At 35.8% G+C, this 18,111-nt stretch overlaps 1 protein-coding gene across 2 annotated transcripts in view; it reads right to left on the bottom strand.

The window, feature by feature from the left end:
- The window catches only part of LIPI (lipase I), a 37,779-nt gene extending 21,914 nt beyond the window's left edge, over positions 1 to 15,865 (bottom strand). The window contains exons 1-4 of one of the 2 annotated variants that reach the window (XM_066241281.1): positions 15,743 to 15,865; positions 6,931 to 7,316; positions 3,910 to 4,018; positions 1,271 to 1,372 (exon numbers count right to left, since the gene is read on the bottom strand). In XM_066241281.1, the coding sequence (XP_066097378.1) occupies positions 1,271 to 1,372; positions 3,910 to 4,018; positions 6,931 to 7,316; positions 15,743 to 15,800 (655 nt within the window). In that variant the 5' untranslated portion in view covers positions 15,801 to 15,865. Of the gene's footprint in view, positions 1 to 1,270; positions 1,373 to 3,909; positions 4,019 to 6,930; positions 7,378 to 15,742 lie in introns of those variants that run through there. The other variant, XM_066241280.1, reaches the window with a different exon arrangement.
- Positions 15,866 to 18,111: the final 2,246 nt, after the last annotated feature.

Genomic DNA, 18,111 nt, shown 5'->3' with positions numbered 1-18,111 from the left:
AATGATTATACAAGATAATAATACAAAAGAGTCTATCAGGAAAAGTAAAAAATGCAAACCATACAAGAAAAAGTATAAAGAGCTAACTCGAAAGGCCATGGGCAGAAGAGAAGTTGGGATTTCAGAAGAAAAAGAAAAGAGTTCAGATGAAGCACGTGAGAGTGACCGGGCAGCAGGCGTGCCGTGCGTGCAACGTGGCAGCCAGAGGGCTGGGGACACAGAGACTCGAGGGGCCGGGTTACTGTCCTAGGAAGATGAGACTCAGGCCCTTTAGGTGAACTGAGATTCCAAATAAGGAGAATTGTTTCCATTAGAGGCACAGCCCATTGGCATATAGACACAGAAGTTGAAAATGTCCTCTGTGGCATTCACATTCCACACAACAGTACCAGTACGGATCACCACAAAGTAAATTCAGACGAGTGTGGGAGCAAATACATTACCTGGACCAAACTGGAAAGAAAGCTGAGGAAACAGGAAGGCCAAGGCCGTCTCCAGTGTCACTTCCTCCTGTCTCTAGCTGAGCCCAGTCTTTCCCCCTCGCCCACAACCACACCTTGATCAGGGCAGCCTGCCAGACAAAGCACAGACTCTGTAATCAGGAGGGATGGTTTCAAATCCTGCCGAGGCCTCCTACGGGCCTGTCACCTGGACCCTAGCTGCCCTGGTCGGTAAAACGTGGACAATAACGTTCACTTATCTCAAAGGGACTTAGAACAATTGTGTAATGAATTCACATACAGCACTTAAAACACTGCCTATGTATAGGAAATGCTCGATAAATATGAGTGCACCGTGTTTCAGAGGGGTTCGAGGTTGTCTAAATTATTCCTTGAAAGTGTCTGCCCAATTACTCTGCCCCAGATTACCAATAATAAACAGTCTGTTGACATCGTCAGGAAGATGATTGAAAACAACAGAAAAATCATTTTGCTCCCTTTTGGGAAAAGTCTTCTCTGTCTGTGCCTGAACAGCTGCACCCTGTCCTAGCTGATATAATCACAGAGAGACATCGCGTGGAGAGAATCGTAGTAACCTCAATACATTAAGCGCGGGGGAAACTGACTAAATCAGAAGCTGAAGGCAAACAGCGCCATCTGGCATCACGGGATTTCACTAACTCAAAAAACAGCACTTGTGGGAAACTGAATCGCTACATAGAGACTTCTCAACACTTGATAAACTACTCTTTCCCTTCTTGTGTTCTATCCAAGCATCTATATCCATTTTTTATTTTTAAATAATTAAGCAATGAATCCTGCATCGTTACCATCGCTATCAGAATGGATGACGTCCACAAACTGCGCGTCAGTGTAATCTAATCTGTCATTTGATGGTTTTCCCGAGAATTTTGGCCCGGCAGGGTCAAGACCTAAAATTCAAGAAAGGAACTGTCAATCTATTAATCAAGTCCTAATATAGTGTTCATGGAATCATATGCTTGCATCATTATTACATCATAAACATAAGCAATGTACAATTTTAGCATAAACTTGTCTAAAACCAAGCAATTATCTTTACTATTTCAATAATACTTTTTACCAATCCTCAAAGTTTATTAACAATACGGTATTAAGCCACACTATCAATGTCTCAACAAAACACTGTAGTTTTTCTTTAAGTATGTTTTTAAAGATGTGATTAGAAAATAAATTAGTAAAACTTTAGTAATCAACTACTATAGTCCTGACAGGGTTAAAAATCAGTATCTTCCTGATCCTGCCTTGACCCTTGTAACTTCCTAGTTCATCTTGGACCTATCTATATGTCTAAAATGACTTTTAGGTGTTAGAAGAAATTTGTGCTGTGGGATCTAACAAATTTATTACTATTTTCTATTTAAATAAACACACTTATTTATCCTTCATTTCTCACAAAAGTTTACCATACATACGTAAGGAAAAAATATATTAAAAGTTCCATGGAATATGAATATATTTCTAATGTATTTGGCATTCTAAATAAAAATTCTAGGTTCATTACCTGCCAGAGTGTGTCAAAAAAAAGAGGGAGGAGATTAAGTCCAACACCTTGAGATCTATGCATGGGAGACGCAATCATCTTAAGAAGATGTTTTTAAAAGTAAAATATAACGTTGCTTATCTCAGGCCCTTCTATTATTCCTAGTTTATTTAGCCCACTTATTGCACACGGCAGACACTTCTATTCCCATAGATTATTCTGATGTAGAAGCACCACATTTTCTGTCCTTGTTAACTTTCATAATTGCTTGGCATTGTGGAACCTTTCAAAATGGACTAACTATGTGAGTAAACTGACCTTGAAGTAAAGTAGGCTTCCCACCAGTTTACACTGAGCTAGGGTGGTGATCGAAAGAGAGCGGGTTTTGGGAGCTAGGCCTTCGTGTAAATCCTGGCTTAAGCTGCTGCTTGCTAACTTGAATCCTCTCATGTTCACTGCGTTAGCCTCAGTTTTCACATTTGTATAATGACGATGGTATGAAAATCGATCATGGTAAGGTATACTTAAAGGCTAGTAAACATCCTAATAATCTGTACAAATTACCCATATCTCCCTTCCCCCTTTGTTTAATGTCACTAAAAAACACTCTCATCTTTTATTCACACTTGAAATTATCACAGATCTTCTATGGACATGGACCTGCATAATCTTTAAGAAGCTCAATTTGTTGGGGAGGGATAGTATCCAACAATTCTAGAATCACCACCATCCTGGTTCCAGTTGGGTACTAGAATTATTGAATGAGGTCGCTTTGTAAATTATATAAGTGTCTAACCAGTATCCTGAATACTTGAAACTAATATAATATTGTATTGAATGTCAATGGTAACTGAAAAATAAAATAATAATAGAATAAAATGAAATACTCATTGATTGACACTTAGGTTTACTGTGAGGTCCAGGGAACCCTTTAGATGAGTTGGTGCTGAGGAACAGAACCTCCTGGCTGGAAGGCATCAGAGGCAGGGAGAGACGCTGGTTAGAGAGACGCTGGCTAGCACCCTCCAGTGGCAAGTCCACCCTAAAGAAGTGGAAGCACGCTTGCTGTGTCTAGCTAAGCCACTTCGGCTACTGTCCCCTAAAACCAAAACGTGCTCCTAAGAGACAGGGGGCAGAGAAAAAGAAGACTTGTGCTCCGATTTGGGTTCTCTGAGTACGTAGGCTGCACCCCAGAGCTAGGAAGACCAGACGGCCATGGTTTTCCTGGCATGGGCTGCTGTGCCGTGAGGCTGCAGACCAGACACCTCAAGGGGGCGCCATTTCCATCACCTCCTCAGACGTGCACAGTTGACCCTGTGCAGCCAGGCTCCGTGGCCTTCCAGCCAACTCATGCCCACCTGAAATGGAAGTCTTCCAATGCAAAGGACATCTGTGATTCTAAAAAAATAACTTATCAGCATTCCTAAAGGGAAGCATGGAAATCGTGTCAGCATGATTTGGTTACCAAGCTTACTGCATGAGGTAACTGTTCAGGCAAGCTGAGAGAAACTGGGAGCTGGAATCCCTTGAGCTCGAATACCTGCCCCTGATTCTGTTGTGGTTCCAGGAAGTTTTTAAAAGAATTGAAATGCATCAGTTTGTGACAATGAAATACAGTGCATGTTTATAATTTTAGTTAATGCATGAAAAAAGTTTTTGTTGAATGAACCAAAGTTTCCTCTAGGTTGTGATAATAATGCGTCCTTAAAATTCACCTTGCTTTGCAGAAGTTGATCTGATTCTTTGCCGTTTTCTAAGTTAAGCTCAGTTAAGAACAAAACAAGACTTCAAAGTCCAACTAAAACAAAGATAACATTTGAATATAATATAAAAAAAGAAATGGTGCATCATTTTTATTGCTTAAATGTTATATTTAGTAAATTTTAAATAAAGTAACTTCTGATATTTAAAGTATGCTAACATTAATTTTTTTCAAAAACATTTTACCTGTTATTCTTCCAAGTTGACCTTGAAACATCTTTCCAACAAATCCACTAATATGAGCCCCTAAGCTCATACCTATGAAATGAAAATTATCAAGAGACGCTCCATGCTTCTGCAATTAAAATCGCAGTATTAGGATTTCCATTTCATAGAATAACAAATCATATCTATTGCATCAGTCTTCTCAATTTGTTATTTTTTTCTCGTTTAACCCATTTCTGGGAAATAGGAAATAAAACTTTTTAATTTCAAAACTATTATTTTTTTCACCTTCTATAAAATATCCAATTTTTCTTTATACATTTTAATAATTACATTAAAATTTTATTTAAAACAATTGAAAGCTTTGTCATCTAATATCTATTATGCAAAATAATACATTTAATTAATAAAGTATTTTATAACAATAATCATGAAACATTGGGTACTTACTTTGCACTAGCTACATTGATAAGTGCTTCATAAATCTCACATTTAGTGTTTAAAATGGTCCTATGAGTTATTTACTTTTATCTGTAACGTTTGGGTTCAGGGCGCTTTTAAAACCAGAGCCCCCTTTAAAACCCAAATTCCAGTCACCCAACTTCTTCCCCGGGCTCAAGACAGAACACTTTCCTCTCCCACTGTGAGGTTGTAGTGAAATTTGCTTGCTATTCTCTTGCTTAATGGCTTCCTGGCCTTCGCTTTGAAATGTAGCAAAAAGTTTATCTTTAGTCAGGGAAAGGGACCTACCTGACAATTAGAGGAGTTTTAAATCACAATAATGTTTGTAAAAGCCTAACATCGCCCCAGAGGCGCTATCTTGTGATGGTAATCTAAAGGATCAGCCCCGCCCCCCAAGGGCAGTGCAAACCAGAGCAGGGCGCGTGCTGGCCTGCTTGAAGCCTCCGCCTGCCCGCCAACCCAGGGCCTTTTGAACGAGCACAGGCCTCCCTTAGACAGTTGAGCAGGGAAATAAACGATTTGGAAAAACTGTAGCACCTCTCCAATCTACATACTAAAAAATATTGCCTTCTACCTATAGAGGCAGTGACGTCAGCAGCTTTTTCCAAGAGCCCTGACTAAACCATAGAAACCTTACTCCAATCCTCCCCTTGACCAACATGGCTTCATCCCTCTCGGTACATTTGCATCCAGGTGTTTTAAATAAACAATCCTTTTGAAACACATCAACCTTGTGTTTTTGCTCTGTCCTGAGGTTTCTACCTTTCATCATCCTATTGCCTAAATCTTTCTGGAACTTCCGAAATGCTCAGTAAATGTAAATTGATAATAAATTACACAAAGCCACATATGTTTATTACTATACGGGGAAAGGATAGAATTCACGTCCAGGTCTGTTTAACTCCACAATCTATACTAATCAGATAGTGTCCAAAATTCTCGGAAGCCTGAATAGTGTGAATAATCATGCTCACTTTAGAGATGGTCAAATGAGACTCATGGATTTTAAGTGATTTCCCCAGATCACAAACTGGAGACTGACAAAATCTGATCTTTCAAGCTCAAATTGTAAACACCTCTTAGAGTTTCATGCCTCAGTAGGCATGGGGTAGGGGTGAATTAGGAGCTTAAATGAGGGCAAATTTTTCCCCCATCTCTCAAGGGTCCAGTTTCCACAGTGACACATCTGGTGACTCGTGAAAGATGTGAAGCGTTGACTTCTAATGGGAAACTAGACTCATGTTTTCCAAACAGAGGGTGATAATTTTCTTTGAATTTTTCAGAGTAGTGCCCAGAGCCCTGAGGGAGTGGCACTTTCCAGTTCAATGACACTGATCTTTGCATCTCTTCTCCTTAATAAAGCCTTTGTCAGCAAAGAACTCTGAGAAAATTCTCAAACACCTCACATTTTCTTAAAGTTCTATTTCACAGTCCTATTTCCCTCTCTTTGAGGTACATGCTAATTAGTTAAAGTTCACTGCTGTAAGAAAGAATCCGTTATGCAATGTAGACTGTCAGTAAAAACAGGTGCGTCCTTTAATTCCTCTGCCTCTCCAGAGGGGTGACCTAGCTTTCTCCAAATCCGAGTATGTAAAAATAATGGAAAGTTGATTTTATTCAATGATTATTATATGATAGGCACTAGTTAAGAATTCATTTCATTTAATACTTAAATATTGTTAGAACGTTTTGCTATTCCAAATGTATGGCTCAGGAGACAAGATGGCAAACTTAAGCCATCGCTCAGTCACACAGATGATGGTGGGATTTGGTGTTTGAAACCCCCCAGTCTGACCCCTAATCACTCCATGGAACTACTTCTTGGCTGTGTTGTGTTTGCTCAGTTTCCACAGGGACTTGGAACGTAGACACAACAAAGTTGAAAGGCAGACTGCCTGCCTTTGAATGCCCCCAAATCAGATATCACGCTTCTTTCTCCTGAGTACCCATGGCAACCACCTCTCCCTGGAGCAGACGTGGATCTCCATATGGGCTGACTCAGTAAAGAAAGATGACCGAAAACCGCCCTGAACTTATCTCACCCGCCCCAACCCTGCCCCTAAATGCTGGACAAATGTGAGAGAAACTGAGGCCTGTCTCCAAGGTTGGCAGAAGGAAGCTCCTCGTCAAGTTGTTTCTCCCTGATTTTTACAAATTCACACTTGATTAACTGTAAACATAGTAGCCATACCTTAGAAAAAATATCTAAAGTAGCTAATGATTTTATAGTTTATGCCTTATGTCCACATAGAATCATTACCTTACCCTGAACTCTGTTTGGTAGAGTTAAAAACTTAAATTCTTAAAAATTTTTAGGTAAAACACAATAACTTAGTCTTTAAGATCCTTTTTCAAAAGTAAGACTGGTCATGTCTAGGTATAAAATTACCCATTTATACACACACACACACACACACACACACACAAAGAGGGCTGCACACATGAGCATATCAAAGCAGTAATTCTGAATGTTTATAAGAAAAAAGCACTAAACATTAAAGGTATCAAAAAACATTATTAATATATACTTTGTAGTCTTGTATAACACACTGTATATATAACATAACATTTCAGACTTACCAAAAGCTCCTGAATGCTCTTACTCAAACTCACAGCAACTTTCCTGGTGTTTTTAACTGCTCTATTGTAAATAAGCGTTGTAGCGCCCCGGTTCCAGTCTACGACAAGGACATTCATATCATTCCGATTCAACAAAATCTTTAGAAAGTTGTGAAGCCAGGATGGGACGGCGCCCATGGGTCTGTATCCATGAATTAGCCACACGGTTTTCTTGCTTGTGTTGAAATTGACGTTCAGTGAGTTATCCTGTTCAAACAGCGGCTCGGCACAGTTGAGGTTGTTCTTTGTGTACATGACCACAAACATCTGAATTCTGGGATGAAACAGATCTTTGAAGGAATCCATTATACTTAGTTCAGAGAATTTAAGGCATGGTCTTTTATTCTCTGAAATAAAAATAAAAAAAGATTTAGTCAAACTGAGTATGGAGATAGTATTTGATTCCATTCCTGTTGCTCTTGCAAGAATTAGAATTGAACTGAAGTGTTGGGAGGATTTCATTTCATTAGCACTTCAACATAATTTATTAAGTAACTACCATGTTGATTTGTTGATTGTGTAAAAAGAATTTTTTGAGCTAGAAGTATTTAAAATTTATAATAAAAAACAGAAATAGGCCCTGGCTGCTTGGCTCAGCTGTAGACCGTTGACCCGGTATGTGGAAGTCCCAGGTTCGATTCCAGCTCAAGGCACATAGGAGAGGCAACCATATGCTTCTCTCCTCTTCCCCACACCCCTTCTTTGTCCTTCTCTCTCTTCCCCACCTCCAGCCATGGCTCAATTGATTTGAGCACATCAGCCCTGGGTGCTGAGGATGGCTTTGTGGAGCCTCAGCCTCAGGCGCTAAAAATGGCTTGGTTGAGATAGAAGGTGACAGAGGACAATCTGACTTTGGGTGGTGGGTATGCAACATAATTGAACGACAAGATAACCTGGACTTGTTATCTTTGAATATATGTATCCTGATTTATTGATGTCACCCCATTAAAAAAAATAAAATTATTAAAAAAAAAAAAGATAAAAAAAAATAGCTTGGTTGCAAGCATGGTCCCAGGTGGGCAGAGAATCAGCCCCAGACAGAGGTTGCCAGGTGGATGCCGGTCAGGGCACATGTAGGAGTCTGTCTATCTTCCCTCCTCTCACATAAATTTATATATTTTTATATATTATACATATATATTACCTATATTTATAATTTTTATCTGTAAAAATAGCAAGTGTGAGTAAAATTAATATTTTTAACAAAACATTATGCAGACCAATAAAAGTAGATAAATTTATTATGAACTTTAACAGAAATTCTGCAGAAAATAGCTATATGTGGATAATAAGCATTTGAAAAAATACATTTTACCTGGATAGTAACCGAAAAAATATATATCAAAACAATTTGGTATCATTTCTTTTTATCAAATTAATTGATAGTAGAAAAATCCTTTTCATACACAATCTTTGTGAAGGTAAATGTAACAAATATTCATATCTATGGGTGCTGAGACGTAAGTTAACACAACATTGTTTTGACATTTTACATGTGAGTGTGTATACCATACACATACAATCTTAATATGTTTACCCTTTCTGGTTTTCTAAGATATATATTAATGAAATAAACAATTATATTAAATGTAAAGACATTAATTACAGGTTTATACATAATCACACAAAAATGTCCAGTGTTCTCATCCACGTATGCATCTGATGTATCTATGTGTCTATGTATCTCTGTATCTATTTGTGAATCTAACTAATCTTTCTACCTTACCTATAAGGAACTAGGGAAGAAAATAAATACCTAAGCTAAATCAATAGCAATAGCTATTGCCAAACAGTGAAACAATGGCTGCTTCTTTTTCATAGTTTTAAATAATTGTACATTTTTTTCAAAATAAGTATATAATATCAAATTTTTAATAAGAGTATATGCTTGTACTACTTCTAAAAGTTTAACTTGGTAAGAAAATTTGAGAAAAAAATTATGAGATATATAAAAAATTCACAGAAACAGTATACTTTATGCAAGTAATTCCATTTCTAATAGTTTATCCCAAGATAATAGGCCCCAAACACATTTTAAAATAAACTAACATGTTATTTCAATATGGATAAATACAAGTAATTTAAATGCCCAGAAAAAATAATTTGATTGAGTAAACTACATATATACATATTTGATAAATAAATAAATAAATAAATATATGTATATATATGTGTGTGTATATATATATATTTGTATTTTTTTTCTGAAGTTGGAAACGGGGAGGCAGTCAGGCAGACTCCTGCATGCGCCTGACCAGGATCCACCCGGCATGCCCACCAGGGGGCAATGCTCTGCCCATCCGGGAAGTCGATCTGTTGCAACCAGAGCCATTCTAGAGCCTGAGGCAGAGGCCATGGAGCCATCCTCAGTGCCCAGGCCAACTTTGCTCCAATGGAGCCTTGGCTGCAGGAGAGGAAGAGAGAGACAGAGAGGAAGGAGAGGGGGAGGGGTGGAGAAGCATATGGGCGCTTCTCCTGTGTGCCCTGGCCGGGAATCGAACCCGGGACTCCTGCACGCCAGGCCGACGCTCTACCACTGAGCCAACCAGCCAGGGCCTATAAATATATTTTTAATATATATATATATACTATATATTTGATAAACTATAATAATGTGTTAACATTTCATACTTAAAATCATTCTGATTTCGGAAGTATATATGTGATATTGTCACATTTATTTGAAAGATGATAGGGAAGGAAGGCAATGAAGGGGAAACAAGACCTGCGTTTAATTCCCAAGTTAATTTAACAGTGGAGAGATATTTGGACAAATGAAAAGCTTTGGTACTTTATTTGTTTTAAGTACCAGGGAGTGAGGAAGTTAAGAAAAGGAGTAAATTACACCACCAGACAGATCAGTTCCTAATACACTCAACAAATTGTGTGAGAAATTGTGTACCTCAGCTTTCCAAGATCTGGCATTGTGAGAAGGCCAAATGCAATGGAAACATCTCAACTGCTGGTCCATTCAAAGCCAAGTGCAATTTTTACATGGCCTTGGAATGAGTAATGAGACATAAACCAGTAAGATCCCTGGTAGAAAATGAGTAAAATAAATCACCCAAAACAATCAACAAAGAAATCTATTTTCTATTACCGAATGTAAAAGTAATTGCAGTAAAACTATAGTACCTTCATTAGACAGCAAGAAAAATCTTGTCTCCAAAGAAGGAGCAGGAGGATATTAAGAGAAAATTTATTAGGGTAAGAATACAACAGGTTAAGATGAAACCTATGGTAATGAGATACTCCTGGAAAAGTAAAAATGCAATTGCTGAGTAGAAATTCACATGAGAGATGCTAAAACACACAAAGAAAGGTCACGTCAAAGTAGGAAATAAAGGAAGAAAGATTAAAATTACAAAGGAAAAGACAGATATGGGACAGGCAATGATGATTCAGTTAAAAAATCATCAGCATTCCCCTGGGGGTGGGGAGGCCAATATTTGTGGAGAGAGAGAGAATAGTAGTTTCAATAATTAAGGAAATAATTGCATACCAGTGTGTGCAAACTGAAATCTAGAGAAAATAAGTTGATAAGACTCACCAGGAGTTTCTCTAGAAACTGTTTGGGTTTTGATAAAAGAGAAAAGCACTGTAAAATATAAAGGCAGAAAATAAAGTTAGAACAACTTCAGATCTGTCTTCTAAAACAATAGGTAAAAGTATAATAAATAAATATTATAAGTGGAAAAGTTTGTGGCCTAATAATTTTATATTCTTCCTGAAGTATACCACCCATAAGTGAGACAAGAAAGTTCCTTATGTCATCACTGTTAAATAAATGCTAGAATTATTGAAAACAATATCCACAGAAACTCACAATATAAAGAGATCGAAGGTGAGCATGGAAACAAGTAGACCCAGTTTTAGGTGGAAATATTATAAAATACATAAAACATAAATGGAATATCAAAAGTCATTCCTGTTCAGATGTTCAATATGAATATGTAAATATTAGGATACATCAATATACTAAAAAGATGGGAATGTTGATTTAAAGAAGTAGAGAGCAAGTAAGTGTGGTACAAAAAGATCTGTAATTGGGGAATTCAAAGGTGTGAAATGGTGAACTTTAATAAAAAAGTGTGGGTTTAAAAAATATGAAAACATTAAACGTCAACCACTGTACTATATAAAACAGTACTTATCACTTTCTACACACCAAAAATATATACAAATATAGCAAACAGTGTATGTACACCAAAGACAAGAAGAAAATGGTAAAGGAAATAGAGAAAGTAGAAAGCAGAAAACGATAACATTACACTAGAGAAAAAATATATATGACATATAAACAGTTATGTAACTTTATAAAGCCTGCATATTAAAAGCAAAAAATCTCATCTTTCATAGAAATACTTAGCTATAAGTATTAGAAAGAATAAAAAAATTTAAATAAAGAGATGAGTATACTCTACTCAAAATAAAATAAAAGGGAAGTAGGTTGATATACTAGATTTAAATGAGGACTCTAATTCAGCACCTTTTCCTGACTCCATTCCATTTGCCTTGTTTTTCTCCCATGTAGGAAGGGTGACGTGCCTCATTTCATGATATGGACAGAAATAATACAGCTTGCCTTGGAGGATAGGGCATTGATAAATGTAATGCAAGCAGGGACTTGAAATGAGCTTGCACTTTGGGGCTTTGTCTCCCATCCCTCTGCCATCAGCATGAAAATATCTCTGGTCTGGCTGCTAACAGAAGGAGACAGAGGTAAAAGAGCTAAGTTCCCCAGTTATGCCGGTCTCCCCAGCTGCGGACAGCCAATCAGTAATCAAACATGCTAGTGAATCAACCCAAGAAGAGCAGAGATGGACCTAGAAAGTATTATGATAAGTGAAATAAGACAAATGTTGTATTTTACTTATATATGGAGTCCAAAGGACAAAATAAACAACAACAACAAAAACCAGACACATACTCATACGCACAGAGAACAAATAAATGGTTTCCAAACGGGAGAGAAGAAGAGGGGCTGGGTGAAAAGGGTAAAGGGATTAAAATGTACAAATTGACAGTTAAACAATTTCAAAGGGATGTAAAGTACAGCAAAGGGAATGTAGTTGATAATATTGTAATAACTATGTATAATGCCAGGTGTGTACTAGTCTTACTGGGAAGATCATAAGTTATATAAATGTCTAACCACTATGGTATACACCTGAAATTGATATAATAGTGAATGTCAACTGTGATTGAAAAAGAAGAGCAGGCCCTGGCCAGTGGCTCAGTGGTAGAGTGTTTGGGATGTGGATGTCCTGGGTTTGATTCCTGGTCAGGTCACACAGAAGAAGCAATCATCTGCTTCTCCGCCCTTTTCTCTCCCTTCTCTCTCTTCTCCTCCCATAGCCATGCTTCAGTTGGCTTGAGCAAGTTGGCTCTGGGTGCTGAGGATGGCTCCATGGCCTTGTCTCAGATGCTAAAATAGCTTGGTTGCTAAGCAATGGAGCATTGTCCCCTGGTGGGCTTTTTGGGTGGATCCCAGTCAGAGTGCATGCGGGAGTCTGTCTCTCTGCTTCCCCTCCTCTCACTAAAATAAAAAAAAAAAATAATAAATAGATAAATAAAGAGAAGAGCAGTGCCATCTATATACTTGAACTCCAACCTTTCTCTGCAAGTGTGACTACTAACTGCTTTATGTCTAATGCCACTGAGAATCTGTTTTCTTTGGGTTTTGTTTGGCTTTATTATGACGTCATCTCATTGGTAATAATATCAGGTAAAGAAAATAAAAATAAGTTTTTAAATAATACTAAAAGTTAACTAATGTACTGTAAAAGTCTCCAGCATTAAACTAACTAAATTCTGGTAGCCTTTAGAAATGGAATGAAAAAGTTCAAGGCGCATCAAAACATAAGAGTCTCCAATATTTCTCAGCAAAAACTTTTCAAGCCAGATGCAGTAAAATGGTTTTTTAAAACTGTAAAAAGGGAAAACTTTCAACCTAGAATTTTATATCCAGCAATACTGCCCTTCAAAAGTAAGAGAGATTAAACATCCCCAGACAAACAAAGACTGAAGGAGTCCATTTCCACTAGATCTGCTCTACATGAAATGCTAACAGCAGCCCTTCAAGTTGAAATGAAAGAACATAGACAGTTAACTTTAAGTCATATAAAAATATAAACTGCTCTAGTCAAGGCAAATGTATGGACATGTACAAAAAATAGCATTATTGTAATTTTGATCTATCAATACAAAAGAAATCAACTAAACACAAAAAGAGACAGTAATGGAGGAATAAGAGACAAAAACGAAAAAGCTACAAAACACACAGAAAATAACGAAATGCCAAAAGTGATATCCTACCGGTAGTTACTTTAAATATAAATGGTTTAACCTCCTCCCCGATCAAAAGACCAAGATTGACAGAATAAAAAAAGACCAGAAGCATTCGAACATATGTTAACTATAAGACACATACTTTAGATCTATAGACATTTATAAGTTGAAAGTAAAACAATGAAAAAAGACACTTGATGCAAAAGAAAAGCAAACCGTCTAGATTTATTCGTGTTGCAATGCAGTTCTTAAGTACTGTCTCAATGAGATGACTACAAGAGGGAGAGAATGCCCAAGAAAAATGATCTTTTACAGCTAATAAAAGGGCGTGAGTGAAATTACAATCAATGGAAAAGAGGCCTGTGAAACTGAATCGAAAATTGATAGATTAATGAAGCTGAATGGGGACACCTGGCAATATACTATGTTATTCATGATCACTATAGCAACTCAAAATAGTCTTGAATTTTTAAACAAACAATGGCAGATTTAATACATACGCATGCGTGGGAACCCTGCATACATGAGAGATTCAAAGACAGAAAGGGTAAGTGGTATATATGACATTCTAAGCTAAGGATGAGGAGAGGCAGCGTGGGCTTTGGGGTCAAGTCATCCGCAGACGATAAGAGCAGCTGTTAAGCAATTAGAAGTTTACCCTGCTCATGTGGATCAGTTAAAAAAAATAAATAAAAGGGTTATTTCTAGATTATCTCTTATAATGAGTAAGGCCCCTAATTCAAATTCCTCTAGATAGTTAAGGGGAGAGGGCAGACGTTTCGGTGGCACCTGCAGGGTCTTGGTTGGATTTAGCTCAAACAATGTGAATACCACAGACATCTTAGGGTGACTCGTTTAGAACCCCTACAATTTAAATACAGAATTTAAACAATACTGATACACAGTTTGTCATTTATATTTTACTCATTTGGAAGTTTCTTGACAGGCATTTTATGTTTCTGTAATGCATAATGGTAGCACCTTCACTTGAAAGGCAGAAATTTGAAGTTCTGGTTTCTAAACTCTTTGTCAGTTCATATTCCACATTTATGTGGCTGACTTTCTGATATTAATATTGTTTTTGTTACTAGTTAGGCAGTTACCTATAATTTCAACTGGAGACACTCAGAAACAGTTAGTAAGTATGTTTCTGTCTCTATTGACTAAATAGAATAATGACCTTTTCGATATTAACAGTAAGTAAGGAATAATGAAATTGATTTGATTCCCTTCTCATTTTTTCAGTGTGTCTTTTATAAACAGTTTTCTTTGTGGTTATCATGTGGTTTATATTTAACATCTTGAAGCTATGACAATCTCTCTGAAATTTATTCTAAGTTTACTTCAATGAAAAGACAATAAAGATTCAATAAAAATTTAACTTTCACATAAAAAAACCTCCTTTGAAGCTCTGCTTTCCTCAATTTGTGTTTGTTTTTGATGACACAAATTATATCTTTAGATATTGTGCACACATTAACGTAGATACACACTTAATTTATGCATTTGTCTTTTAAATTCTGCATAAGATGAAAAGTAGAGTGACAAATCAAAATTTAGTTATTTGCCCTTGTTAATCTGTCTCACGCCGATTTGATTATTAGATCAGCTGAATGAACCTTGAGGTCAGAGGCAAGTTTCTTCCTCCCCACAGAATATAAAACATTTCCAAATTTTATAATTAGCTCTAATATCTAATGGAAGAGAAACAAAAAACAATTTGAAATTCTAGGTTATACTTTTAAGGTTATTTCAGTGCACAGTCAAGACTTTTAAAGAAATCAAAAAAGAAAATAAACTGTTTTTGCAATATCCCTATAAAAAAACAATTCATCATGGTTTTTAAATTTGTTACTTTTCTATTACCATACAGTAGAACTTGTTTATTATTATAAATGATATAATTAAAATAAGTAAACTTTATTACCTTAAACTAGTAAATAGGAGAAGAAAGTTCTACTTTATTAACATAAACCAGTTTGGGTTTTGCTTTTGCTTTACTCATAATAGGACAAAGAAAAAGGAAGAAAGAAAATTGCAATATATGTTTACTTTACTTTGCAATTGACAAGATACCCATGTAAAAATTTTTCTAAAGAGCAGTTATTTGAACACATGAAATTGAAACAAGATGCTTATTATGTCAAAACTTTCAAGTAACGAATTAATTACTGAATTCTTCTAATTTCTCTTAAATAGTTTTAGTTGTACTCTGTATGTTCTTGTAAAAAGTTTCCAAGTTACTAATTATCTAGAAAGGAAATACAGAATATACAATTTACCAAACACACACACACATACATATATATATATATATATATACACACAAACTTTCTTTATAGTAATCTGTTTTATATCATTAATATCCATAATCATAATGTATTTTTTCATATCATGTTAACATTCTCTATCCCACAATACAGGCCATATTGATTATTTTATATGCAATTTAAAAAGATAAATCAAATTATCAAGTTCTTACCAGATCTTGCCCAGCACAGCAAACAGAGAAATATATATACTCTCATTTGGAATTTCATAAAAGTCAAAGAAGTACTCAGATTCACCAAAAGAGAAATTCTGAAACTCAGAGGTTTCTCTTTGGTAGGATTGTCACAGTCTGGTAAGTTTTAATATAAAAGGTCCCTGACTTTTGCTCCACCCTGTTTGTTGAAAAGGTGAGGTAATTTGTTTTCTCTCATTTAGCCTGTGGTTGTGAGAAAGATTTTTAAGTCAAAGACTTTGTAGTAAGTCACAAACATTCAACTATACAAGTTGAATTTAAGGGAAAGAAAAAGCTAATTATATCTTTCTTTATTCCTCTTAACCCCGGGATTTCAGAAGTGGTCTGGAAGGACATATTTGTTGAAAGCCTCGAGTAAATATGATGCTAGCAAATGCTAGAAATGGAAAGAGTCAGAAAAAGTTGTGGTTTATGTTCATTTTGATTATAAACTAAGTTGTCTTTATACACCATAAAATCAATAATGAAATCTATATCTGTCAAGCTCACATGTGTAAAATATGGCTTTCTCATGTTTATATCATTTTGCAACCCAAACTCAGGGGTTATTTTAAAATTCAAAATGCTAGCCTGTCTTTTGAGATCTACAACTGGAAAATAAAAATATTTTTGTTTATAGTATAACAAATTTTTAAAAAATTATTATAGGTTTACTTAATTTTTCTCTCATTTTCCTTCCATCAGTGGACTTCAGAAGGCAAGGAAAATAGAGAATTGTCTTAAGTGCATGACTTATAAATTTGAAATTAAAGTTCCTTTTTGGAAATTTAAGTCTGTAAATTTTCAAAGATCCTTTAAGTACAGAAGTGTTTAATTTACATCATTGATCAACACAAGCCAGCCTGAGGTCTGAGGAGGTAGGTGTCTCAGAGGATCCACAAACAAAGTGATATTCCTCTAAAGATCGTGAAAAATTTAATTGCTGATGAAGCCTCATCATTATTTTGTCACTCTTGATCTCTGGGGATTTTATGTAAGACTTTAAAAGGATGCCACCATTAAAATGTGAAGACCAGCAAATAACCTAGGTCCTTCCACAGTATTTAGCAGTAACAATTGCACTTCTCTGACAAAGATATGAATAGACAACATTTCAAAATTTGGGAAGAAAGAAAATATAATGGTCATACATGTTTAAAGAGATTTTTCTTAACCAGTTTATACTCAAATTAAAAGATACGTCTTTCCTATTTAAAATAAATTTTTCCTTTTGCTTTGTGCTTGAGATGTGACAGCGTAATTGGAATCTTGCACACTATTTTCACCTTTGCCACACTAAAAAGCTCATATTAAAAATATCAACTTGGGCTCTGGCTAGTGGCTCAGTGAATAGAGCGTTGACCTGGCATATAATACATAAATATATATATAAGTATATTTTATATGAACATAGTTCATAGTTTAAATGAACTATATATATTAGTTATTTATAAACATTTTCATTTCTGCTGTGTTCATACACTTAGGAGTTTAAGACATCTTGATATGAATGAAGAAAGGCTAATTCTGTATAGCATGTTCCATACTTTTAACCCATTAAAGCTTATGCTGATATATGACTAATGTTTCAGTAAATGCTGAGATTAAAGTGAATTATTTCTCAGATTCTGCTAGGTTTATGATTGTACATGCATTTCAATATGAGTTAGGAATATAGTATGTTTACATAGAAAATGTCGTATTAAATTATATGATTTTACACATAAGTGGGATATAAAAATGAGACTCATGGACATAGACAAATGTGAAACGGTTGTGAGGGAAGGGAGCAGGGGGAGGGGAGTAAAGAGAGACAAATATATGGTGACAGAAAATGATGTGACTTTGGGTGATGGGCACACAATACAATCAACAGTTGAAATGCTACAGAGATGTTTACATGAAGTCTATGTATTCTTATTGACCAATGTCATCCCCTTTAAATTTGATTTCTAAATAAAGAAAAATGGCATATTGATATCCTATTTTGAACAAAGAGCTAACTGCCTGAGCTGACTTTCAGAGCTTATAACATTAAATATTGTTAGAATCATAAGCAGTATAATAAAGGTATGTACTGCCAGAAGAAAGAGAATGTAATAGGAACGCCAAAGCCATACACATTTGTAGACAAAGAATAATGCTAATTTCGCTGCACAAGATAACATGATCATTATTTACACACATAAAGGCTTTAGCATTCCATCATATATATGTGTTGCATTTTTACAATAAAACCCGATGATACATCTCCTAGATAAGCAGTGTCTGAGGGGAGTTAAAAAAGAACTCTATGGGCTGCATAAGATTTATGAGGTAAATGAATTTTAAAAGATCAATAAATCCAG

Source organism: Saccopteryx bilineata, chromosome 8, assembly GCF_036850765.1.
Source record: "Saccopteryx bilineata isolate mSacBil1 chromosome 8, mSacBil1_pri_phased_curated, whole genome shotgun sequence".
Lineage (NCBI taxonomy): Eukaryota > Metazoa > Chordata > Mammalia > Chiroptera > Emballonuridae > Saccopteryx > Saccopteryx bilineata.
This window is presented reverse-complemented; position numbering and strand designations above follow the sequence as displayed.